Genomic DNA, 11,640 nt, shown 5'->3' with positions numbered 1-11,640 from the left:
AAAACTGAAGAGAAATGTGTTGATGTCTTTTAAATGCCTGTGAGATAGAGCTAATCATGAACTATGTTTTTTAATTGTAGCATTTTGTATGGTCACTGTTAGAAGCTAATAGTGAATTTTGGTTGTTTTTAAGTATATTGGAGTACTGATAACAAATAAGGAGAAAACGATTGGATGGAGATTGTTTCCATTATTCTTTGTGCCACTGTAATTCTCATTTTTGGAGCAGCTAATTAGAAATGGTCATTTACCGAATACATAGAAATAGAATGGCTAATTACTACTCTAAAAAGATGACTTAGAGTCTAAAATACAGTTATTTGTAATTTATCATTGCCTTAATAAAATAGCTATTTTCTATTTATGTAAATAATTCTCCTGATATGATTTTTAAAGCACTTCTCAAACTTGCAAGGATTTTAAAAACGTACTGGGTTGCACATTTCATTGTTAACAGAGGGTGTTAAGGAAGACTGTCAACACTCCATGCATCACTGATCTGTTGCCTTTGATGTGTAGGTGGTGCCTCAGGTCTCCCAGAGCTGTCCTGTGAGTGAGTGTCCATATGTTCACTCCACTTGGATATGTTCCGAGAGCTTGGGCCAGCAGTGCCCGTATGCTGCATGGCAGACCAGGAGGTAAAACAGCCATCTGGGCTTGTGTTTCTTGAAATTACCTTGTGGCACTCCTTGTTTGCCGTGGAAAGCCCCACATGCACTGCTCAGAATTATCTGATGGTTTACCATGCAAAGTCTGGTTTGGTTTGGTATTGAATGATTGTGATTTCAGGTGTCCACTACCAATCTTTTAGAAAGAGTGGAAGATGAAAAGGTTTTCTGGATCCAGAATGCATTCTGGTGCATTTGCTGTGACACAGGAGCAGTGGGTGCTTGAAATAGATATAATTTTAGAAATGGATTTCTTAGCTAAAGTCTTTGACTTACGTCTGTTCCCAAAGAGGTCTGTGAGCACAGACATGGATCCAAGCAGATGCTGGGATGCTGCTGAGCTGAACACTGGCTCTTTGTCACAAAGATCACTCACTGTGATCAAACCTGTTAATAAACCCTTGGTTTTTAAGGTGGAGGTCTAGTAGTTTGTGGGGCAGGCGGCCCACAAAGAAATAATTTCTCCTGACATCTGTTTTCCTCAGCTAGCTGTTGCTTTGCAGAAGGGCTGACTGCTGCCATGACGGGCTCCCACATCTCTGCCTTTGAGACGTACAGAGCTGGGAGGGACAAATCTGTGCTGCGTTGCAGTGCTGACTGCTCTGCTGCTATTTCTTATGCGTGGGGCACAGCCACAGGACTAACGGCCCAGCCATATGCCCGTCACCATACTCAGATCCTGTTGGAAGGCTGACAGTGTCCCTGTGGTTTCAGCTCTCCAGGGAAGTGCTGGCAAAGCGTTGTTGGTCCTTGTGACACCTCTTCACCTTCTGTTTCCTTGCTGGTGCCTTGCCCAGTGCAAAGCAATCCAGAGATGTCTTTGAATTGCTGTGCATTTTTCAACAGGCATCTGTCATTACACTGTTTGGAAAAGCTGCCCCTCTTGGATCTCACTGTGACAGCCTGAGTACGAGCTCACGGCTTATGCTGATGTGCAATTTAAACATCAGTTTACTAAAGCTCAGTCCTGAAAAACACACTTCATCTTCCGACCTCATGTTCAGTCACTGTATGTAAAGTGTGTGGGTTGATATGTTTGTATCAGGAGGGTGATTAACTGATAATGCAGTATGTATCAGAAACAGACACTGTGCTCTGCTTATTGCAGGAGGAGTTGTGCTTTTTTTTGTGCATCAAGTGCTAAGGGGGAACTGCAGATTGCCAGATCTACCTCTGGCTATGGGTGGATCAGTTGGTCTCCTTTTGTCTTGAACTATGAACAGTTTCCTTCACAAGGGATGAGCTTTCAAAGAACATCAATGAGTTGGATTTATGGTTTCAAGAGGTAGCTTTGGTGGTCTACATGAAATGAATCTTTCCAGTTGTTCTGGGTAAATGGAAAGTGCTTTCTTTAGGACCAACGGCTCTGAATTATTTCACAGTGATGGGGACTGTGCATTGAGAAGTTGTACAGCAGCGTTCCCCAGTGCTGCAGTTGGGCCGCATCCTCTGCATTGTATGTAGATTCCTTCATTCACCAGAGTGAAATGATCCACAATGTAAGTTAGACCACAGAGGTACCTTTAGGTTCAGAATGTACAAAAATACATGCAGGGCTAGCAGGGGGTGGGGAGAGATTGGGGGGAGGTAGGCTCATTGGTAGGTGTGTACATTGTGGGATGAGTCATGTAGTAGTTATCCTCAACATCAAGAATTACACAACATAGGAAGGCAGCTCTGAAAGCAGTGACTCTCATTGTGTTGCTCCATGACATCAGAAGTGGATGTTGGGAGTATGGCAGCACAGGCTGAACCTTCCCACCGTTATCTGGTTACCTGTTGTTGCCGTGTGACAGATGGCAGCAGAGGGGCAGGCTGACAGAATGGTGTCTGGCATGGCGGTGCTGATGAAGCAAAGGAGTGGAACTGAATTCCTCCCTGGTGTAAAAAATGACACCCACTGACATTCACTGGTGTTTACTGAATGTTTATGGAGAGCTAACAGCAAGTGTTTGAGCAGTGGTGCCAGTGATGAGAACTGTGTCATCTCTACAAGCCAGAGTCAGAACAGCCGTGCTTGGAGTGCTGGCATGAATAGCTCATAGAAGAAAAAGTTCAAGACACGTCCTTCAGCATGGAAAGAGATGTGCTGTAGTAGTTTCCATGGAGATGAGAAGCATTACTTTTGGAGCAACCCACATACATAACATCTGAAGCTGCTGTTTGATGATTTTACACCTCTCACAAAATATTACATATTTAAGCTATTTGTTGAGGAGGAAATGCTCCTGCGGTATTGCAGGAACAAGCGTTAGCCTTTAGTACACAGTGCGTTTCCAAGACTACCGTTTGCTTACAGCGCACGGCAGCAGGACGAGAAGCAAACACGGCTGTACCGGCACCAGCCCGGGGCGGCCGCTGCCCGGCGGTCCGGCCATGGAGAGACTGCGGGCGGCCGCGGCGGCCGTGGAGGAGTACGCGGAGTACCGGCGGTGAGAGCGGGGCCGGGTCCGGCACAGACATCTCGAGGGGAGGGGAGGGGAGTGCTGGGAAATGAACGTGGGTCGCTCCGAAAATAATGCCTCCCATTTGTTTCCGTGGGCGTCACAACGGAGACAGAGAGCACAGTGATGCTATTCGGCAGAGCACGTTCTCACTACTTTTCAACGCGGTCACCACCGACGGTTACGCATTGTCACCGGCAATGAACAGCATGCATGCCACACTCGGAAGCATCTGAACCAGAGGAGGTGACCCACTGTTTCACAGTCACTGTGACAAACAGCGTCATCGCTAGGAAAATGTTGCCCCACTGTCCATCTTACATGGACCCAAAGAGCATTTGTGGGACTCACCTGGCACAAACTTTGCAACATTGCCACCATCATTTCAATGCACTGAGGCTGTTATTCTCTGTACAAAGTTCAATTTGTAATCAACCAATTTGTGCAGATGAGCTGATTGAGACACTCTTTATTTCGTGGCATGACAGCTGTGCATGGCCAACAGCTTGTGGCTTATGTTTTACATCCCTGTTGCCACTGCTGAAACGCAGCACCCACCGCCTCACTCTGCTCACATCCACACATTCATAAACATTCACACATCCATAAACGTTCAGCAGGAATTGATGAATGTCAGTGGGTGCCATTTTTTGCGTATGTAGGAATTCAGTGGCACACCTCTGCCTCAGGCACACGTCCGTGTCAGCTGCCATTCTGTCAGCCTGCCCCTCTGCTGCCATCTGTCACACAGCAATGACATGTAACGGAATACTGGCAGGAAGGTTCAACTTATACTGCCATACCGTACCAACAACTGCCTCTGATGCTGTGGGCCAGCATAATGAAATAGGAGGCATTACTATTGGAACAGACCTAATTAAATTTATTACAAGACAGTACTCTGTAATATATGATTTTTTGCTTTTACAACAAAAGTACTGTTATATATTGTTTGCAAAAAATATATTGGGAAACGTTTTACTTTCTCCTTTTTTTTTTTTTTTTAATGATGTGCTTACAGAATTGTAGGTGATGATGATGGAGGAAAGCCTTTTACCCCTGAGGAATACGAGGAATACAAGAGAAAGGTGCTACCCATCCGTCTGCAGAACCGGCTGTACGTCAGCTGGAGGTCTCCCATGGGCATGGACTGCAAGCTGGTGGGACCAGAGACGCTGTGCTTCTGTACTCACCGGTGGGGATCTTTGCTTTTTTCTGCACCCTTGTATTCTTTTTACATGAAGGGAATATTCAATTTTCTACATCTAGTACATCATAGGCAAGTTAATTGAAGTTCTCTTTTGGAAAATTACGTTTTGAATTATAAGAATTAAGAAAAAAAAATCTGAATCCCAGTAGCTTTTGTACGGGCCAGAACAATTCTATAGATATCAATAAATTCAGCTTCAAGGCACAAGCCAGAAGGATCATGAGGCCATGCTTTCATGGTCTGTATTCGTACATCATATTGATAGTGCTGGTGTTATCTGTAGATGAAATGGGTTCCGACATTGTTATAAAGATGAAACATAATGATCCATAATATGTATAAAATAGATGGATGTAAAAGCACCCAATATTAAGTATCTAATTAAACATTAGTCATTAACAGTAATTAATTAAAGATACTTCAACTCAGAAGTTGTAAGCTAAATTGCAAGGCTTCCATAGTTTTATGGCACATACTAACAAGGTTTTAAAAGCTGTTCTTTTTGCCCATTTCAGGTATAAACAACACAAAACGGACTACGAAGTGATTCCCAAAGAGCGTCCCATCTGTTTGCCGTGCAGAGTGAGCCGCTGTCCATGCCAGTCCTACCACTACGTTCCTCTCTGTGGCACGCAGCCCATCCGCTGTAGGTGCAAGCACTTTGCAGACCAGCACAGTGCAGCTCCTGGATTTTCCTGCAACTTGTGTAAGTTACCATTGGCTTGCAGCAGCCTTCAGTAGTAAACTGACTGGGAACTCTGTATGCCCAGAGCATTGTTAACACTGTAACACAGCAGTTCCTGAAGATAGTGGTTCGTTGGTCCAGAAATGCAAATGGCAGCAGAATCCCAAGCAAAAGGTTTGGGGAAGCATTCAGGGGAAGCTTTTTGCTTCTCTTGATTGAGTTTATTGTAGCAAAACAGCAGTAATTATTAACCATAGAAATTAAATAATGCACAAACTTCATTGGCACCCAAATCGCATAAGCTGAAAATTTCTTCTCTTAGATTTCTGTAATATTAGTGAATTTCTTTCTTGAAATGTATTTAATATGGACGGTAGCAATCATAATCAGCTTTTGCTGGATGAGGTGAGAATCATGTCCCACGGGATTAAACATAAAATATTTATGTTACAGCTTTTCAAGAATTTGCTCTTGAGTAATGTGTAAGACCTAAATGTGTAGTTGGATGATTCAACATAGAACCTTAGAACAAAATGTTTTAAGTAATCTTCTTCACTTCCAACATCTTCCATTCTTCACTTTTTCTCGTGTTTCTTGAAAACACCATCCACTTCTGAGAGCTTCAGAGATCACACAGAGAAGGGACGAGACTTGCTTCAGTGCTATTTTATTGTACTGGTGCTCCTCTAGACCAGCTGTCAAACTAATGTGGTAGATAAATTACATGTAATATTAAAATAAAAAAATATATATTTTTGTATTGTACATACTATCTTTTGTATGAAAATACAGAGTAAGAACTCTATGACTGAAGAGTGCCCAAAATGAAGTAAGCAAGCCTTTAACAATTCTAAGAACAAAATGACATGCAACAGAGATCAGTTAGGGGCAGGTCATAAATAGATTTGTGATGCAGTCCAAAAAGAATAATGAAACACCTGTAGTTCTTCAGTTTCTTGTCCAGATCTCTTCTCCAGAAGGGCTTTATGATATTTGGTCTGAGCCTTACTTAGGGCAGATACACCTCATCCCTATATCTGTTTCATATTGTGATGAAGTGAGGCTGAAATGCTTCAGCCAAGACCAAACCAAGACCAAAGATATAGCTGGATGTTTTTGCAGTGAAGGAACTCTAGTTTTTCACAAGATCAGTTTGGAGAAATAACATCCTGTCTGCTATGAGGCATAAATTCCACTATCATCTCACTCACAACATTTATTTATTTCTTAATTAGGTTCCACGTGTTCGGGATTTCACAGCTGCTTTACCTGTGGATGTGGTCAGCCAACATATGCACATGAAACAGTAGTGGAAACTAAACAAGAGCGGTTAGCCCAGGGAAAGCCAGTGGGGCAGGATGTTCCCTATGCGGCTATGGGAGGACTGACTGGTTTCAGTTCTCTGGCAGAAGGCCACATGAGATTTGATGACAGTGGAATAGGTGAGTGCAGCTGACCTGAGATGAAATTTGAGTGCTTCAACTGAGTATTTTTTTGTAAAGTAGTCATTCTAGAGAGACTTCCAGAGTCTGAGGGTGAACTGGGTCAATAGGGGTAGGACTTTAAGACAGATATTTTTTTTCCAGAGGTTCTTATGTGTGAGGAGACCACTGTGACTGTCCTGTCCTGTCCAACTTCCCACAGTGAAATGATCAAAATGATCAATAATTTTAGCAATGCACACAGTAGCTTCTAGTTGGAGTATGTATTTTAGAGACAAATCTGTAACTTGTTTGTTTTTTTTTTTAATTTTCATTTTATATTTACGTTAATCCTTTAGCACAATTCTGCCCAGATCACCCTTTTTTATATTATTCCAACATTAAAAAAAACCTTCATAGATTAGTGCCTGTTCTGTACACACACACACGCACGCACGCACACAAATACTCTGGACTTTGAATCCTCTGCTGCTCTGAGGTTTTGTGTCATATAGTAATGGACACATTCTGTCCTGAAATACTCTTTTATTTATTACTTCCATGCACTCTCAGTTTCTTTTCCAAATTCTGATCTTTCCTGGGTTTGTTTGTAGTTTAGAAGCTATACTGTAGCTGTAATAAATAAAGAACTGAAGCCTCTCGTTTCTTTTGAAGCCATACTCTTCAGTGTTTTTGTGCATGGTGTTGTTCATATGAATCTGTACCTTTGTTTTGACACCAGCATCTATGTTTTTAATGCATCTTGCATAGTGAATTTTTGTTTTCATTCATCTTCTTTTTAACAGGGGCTCTTTCTGCTGAGCTGTTAGAATCCCCTGTAACCAGCATGGATCATCCAGTACTAAAAGCATTTCAGGGACCTTCTAGCTCTGCTCAGACTGTCTCACAGATAGCAGGTGATATTTAGTAGAATAATATCTTTTACAATAAGTGTATCACATAAAATCTAATTTATTTGTGAGTTGTAGCATGTTTAAGGATAAAAATCAAAGTTAAATACTACAAATGTTGATGTCTACATATCAGGAAGTTGGTGTGGTTGTTTAGCTCAATCCTGTGAGAATGCCTTCTTTCAGAAAGTCGTTTCTGCTTGGAATTAGGAATCAGTTATGGTTACTTTATATCCCTTCTTTTGAATAAGTATTTAGCAATTAATATCATTCCAGAATTCATATTTAACACAGCTGCTAGCCTTAAAGGGATACTCATTTGTTCAGCTTCTGGGGTTTGTATATAAAGATGTGTTACTACATCTGTACTACATCTCGTTTTTAAATGAGTTTTGCCAATTCTGTGGAACAGAGAACATTGTTAATGAAAATGCTTTTGTTTTTTCTTTTTCCCTGTAGGTGGTTCTGGTGCCACAACACAAATGTCTCATGAAAGGCATTCAGAAGAAGATGACATGGCTTATTTTGAAAAACGTTATCAGGAGCGGGCAAGTTATCATATTTATTGCTTAACTTAAATATATTCACACAAAGAGACGGCTAAGAAAGCTAAACATCTAATTTAAGTGGCATATAAACGTATTATGTCATTTCTTCTCTTCCTGTGAAAAACTAGTGTATTAAGATAAAGGTTGAAATACAATTATATGCTATTGCAGGATGGTAGTGGCCAGTTATGATGAGGATGGAATTTGCCTTAATCGTGCAGATTTTTATTGCGTTAACTCTCCATTACATAAAAACAAACTCCTTAAAGCTTAACTGCTGTTATGCTTGCTCTTTGCAACAAGGTGTGTTTGTTAATGAGACAGCTGTTTGAGCTTTGTGAAACTTTAAATCGTTTCATTTTGGAAATCATTACAAAATGTGGTAAAATGCTCCAAATATGGGATCCATTTATAGGAGAAAATGTTACCATTACTGTCAAATTGCTAAGTCTTTTCTCCATGCCAATATTTTCTTTTCTCTGCAAAAGTGAGGAAGGATTTCAGTTACAGAGCTCCAAATAAGGAAAAGTGTTTTAGAATGAGCTCCTGTGTGCACCATCTACAGGAATGCTTAGCAGTCCATTTGCTTCTGTACATCCCTTGCTTGTTTTTCTCACCATTCTATAGGAAAAAATAGAAGTTAAAAACATTGTTTTATTTTTCCCTGCATTTCTGATAGTTAGATATTCCTTTGTATAACTGCTCTTAATATTATTTCAGTCACTTTTGTAATAATGCACGTGGAAAATTGTTGCTTCTGAAGCCAACGGTTATATTTGTTTGGATTAATTAGTGAGTCTTATTACAAAACGGATAAGTTAAAATGGATGTGTGTTGCCAGATCATACCATGCTGTAAAAGCCTACTATGTGGAAAAACCTGCTGAGAGGAGGTGAGCTTGTGCTCAGCAAGTAGAGGTTGAGATACAGGTTTAACATCTACTTCAGCAACAAAATTGCATTGTGATTTTGTAGGTGGTGGTTGTTTTGTAAAAAACAGCTGTAAAAAAAAAAAAAAAACACCTTTAATTTTCATTGAGATTAAGATTAATCCGTGGACTGAGGGACTTTGGCCTCAAGGGATATGTGACTACCTAGATGTCTATTATCAGAAATAAAGCTTGAATAGCAGAGGAGCTGCAGAGCCATGAAAGTGCTCCTTTACCACTTGATTCAAAAGTGAGCACTTCTGGGTTGAACTAATAATAATCTCTACCTCTCTCTATCCCGTAAATCACTGCTAAGTTTGTGACTGGTTATAGAGGCTCAATATTGCATTGTTAGCCTACTTGCAGATTATCTCATGAATCGCTGTTGTGATCTTCTTTGTTACAGCTGAAAAAGGAGAAGACTGCTAAAGGAAAAGAGAAAAGTCTGGTGCCATCAAAGAAGCCATGAGATTAATAAATAAACATTACTTACATGGTTAATAATTTATTACATGTTGATTATGTGTTAATTACATATTAATTGTTCACTGAAGAATATCTTGTCATTGCAACTATTTGTTTACTTCTTTCTTCACTTCTTTTGAATTTTCTGTTCTTCTGAAATTAATTTTTAATAATATTTTAATAAATTTGGTACTTTAATTCAAGTGTTTCTAGTTGCTGGAATTGTTATACAATAAATAATAAATATAATAATAATAAATGATAATAAATAATAAAAAGTACTCTTTTGAGAATGGAAAATCATATTTAGAGATTTACAGAACTGTTATTTAAAGTCTGAGAGAATAAGCATGTTTTTAGGTACTACACTGCAGCAGGGCAAAGAAAGTATTACCCATCCCATTCTTTGACTTTTATGATGTACTTTATTTGCAGAATCGTTAGGACTCATCTTGTTCATGGATTTGTACTTGGTAGTGTTTGTTCTATTAACACTGACATATTAATCTTTACATTGTTTTTCTTTCTGTTGGTTTCAACTCCACTGTATAAAATTCAAATGTACCTTTCGTCTTTCACACTTCCCTAGGCTCTGTTCTTCCCATGTATAAGTGGTTATGTGTTCCATATGCTTGTAAACCCATTTCAATGCATTCTTACTAGCTAGCTGAAGAGATCCTGTTGTCTACATAACAGTGACTGTTACACTGAACTTTTGGCATCATTAAGTGGAAATGAATATGCTGTTTATTGCATATAATCATATATCGCTTGATATAAAGTTCTTTATCCAACAGATTCTCTTTCATCATGTCTAATGCATCAGAGTCTCTCAAGATGGGAGGTCTCCTTTTGTTTCATTTGTGCACATGCACAGCTGTGGTAGTGTATGTTGTACGAAAGGTTGTGGACATTTGTGTGAAAACTTAAAATTTGGTAATGTTGTGCAGTGCTTTAGGTCTGTTAAGTAGCATGATGCTGAATACTGGGCTGAGGCTTTAGGGTGGTTGGAATTAGGAGGCAAAATTAGTGCCTGAGTTAACTTTGTAGGCTCACCTGAAAACAGATATGTAAGTCTGTTTGTCCTTAAGAGTACTTGAACATGACTCTTGGACTGAAGGTTTTCAGGTGGGATGTGTCTGCTGAGACTTTATAGCAAGAGCCAGGAGAATCTTTAAGAGCTTTGATTCTCATCAGAGAGCTGAACCCACTGTGGTGCCTGGATGTGCCATACTGGCAGAGGAAATCAGGTGAGGGTGGAATGCATTTGGGAACCCAGCTCTTTTCTTCAAATAGCAGCTGTGCAAAAGAAGGAAGTCTCTTGAGAGTGCATGTGAGCCACACAGTCACTGACAGAGGTGGTTGGATCTGAGTGCAAAGAGAATAAAGGCTTGATTGCCCAAATTCAAGCAGAAGCAGTGACTGTTCACCTTAACTTGCGTGCTGTGTTGCTTTTAGCAGTGAAGCTAATTGGTGAGAACAACCTATTACCTTAGTTTAAATGCATAATATACTGAAGTGTATACCATTTAAATTCTACACTGTTACACGCGGTTTTATCTTAATAAATAAAGGTACTAATTTGAGCTCCCTCTTCTGGTCCTTATAAGCAATCATTTCTATAGTACCTCTACTTGGCAGAGTAGAATTACAAGAAACAAAAAAAGTAGATAACACTTAAAAAATGGCAAATAAAAAATATAGAAAAATTATTTTATTTCTGTTCTCCACGAGATCACTGCAGAGTAAAGTGAGAAATTTATTCTAATAGTTTTGTATTTATCCCTATGGCTGTAGTTGTTGGAGAACTCAGTTCCAGAAATGTATGCGTACATTTCAAAGATGAAGTATACAACAATATACTTCACAGGAGAAGTTTTAATAGTTTCATTTTTCCACTGGAAGAAGGAAAGAGAAAGGGAAAGGGAAGGAAAAAAGGAAAAAGGATTTAAGTTAAAAATGCTTGCCAGTTTTAAATACTTGATTTGTCCAAATTGTACTGAACTTACTTCAGTTATCATTAACTGTCATTTATGCAAGTCAACCTGTTAAAATTTTGTTCCATGCTTAAACATATTTTAAATTTCCAATGTAATGACACTAAAAAGTCATTACATGTAATTGATAATACTTCATAGTTGGAAAATAGTGATTTTTTTAAAATATCATCTGTGCCAGATACTACATAGGAGTTCTGAACCCTTTTCACCAGTATTGATGACTTCCAAGTAAAAGAAAGTTGGTTTGTTACTACAAGACATACCTTTCACTTCTTAGTACAACACTGTAGAACATTTTGCAGAATTTTTAGTATCCTTACATGATAAAGTAATTGGAATATATTGTATAATGTTTCTGGC

General features: G+C 39.4%; 1 protein-coding gene across 1 annotated transcript; it reads left to right on the top strand.

The window, feature by feature from the left end:
- Positions 1–3,041: 3,041 nt before the first annotated feature.
- FAM221A (family with sequence similarity 221 member A) lies at positions 3,042–9,319 on the top strand. The gene is made up of 7 exons (XM_065752801.1): positions 3,042–3,100; positions 4,134–4,307; positions 4,838–5,028; positions 6,243–6,449; positions 7,235–7,345; positions 7,799–7,887; positions 9,222–9,319. Exons 1-7 carry the CDS (start codon positions 3,045–3,047, stop codon positions 9,282–9,284), a joined length of 891 nt encoding a protein of 296 aa, XP_065608873.1. The 5' UTR covers positions 3,042–3,044; the 3' UTR covers positions 9,285–9,319.
- Positions 9,320–11,640: the final 2,321 nt, after the last annotated feature.

Source organism: Cyrtonyx montezumae, unplaced genomic scaffold, assembly GCF_038088225.1.
Source record: "Cyrtonyx montezumae isolate F1298 unplaced genomic scaffold, pur_monq_1.0 scaffold_8, whole genome shotgun sequence".
NCBI lineage: Eukaryota > Metazoa > Chordata > Aves > Galliformes > Odontophoridae > Cyrtonyx > Cyrtonyx montezumae.
The sequence above is the reverse complement of the archived record's forward strand: the minus strand, read 5'-3'. Positions and strand labels throughout refer to the sequence as shown.

Coding starts and splice junctions, on each gene's coding strand:
- FAM221A (XM_065752801.1), top strand. CDS start 3,045: ATGGAGAGACTGCGGGCGGCCGCGGCGGCCGTGGAGGAGTACGCGGAG. Junction 6,450..7,234: donor ATTTGATGACAGTGGAATAG/GTGAGTGCAGCT, acceptor TCTTTTTAACAG/GGGCTCTTTCTGCTGAGCTG. Junction 7,888..9,221: donor AAAAACGTTATCAGGAGCGG/GCAAGTTATCAT, acceptor TCTTTGTTACAG/CTGAAAAAGGAGAAGACTGC.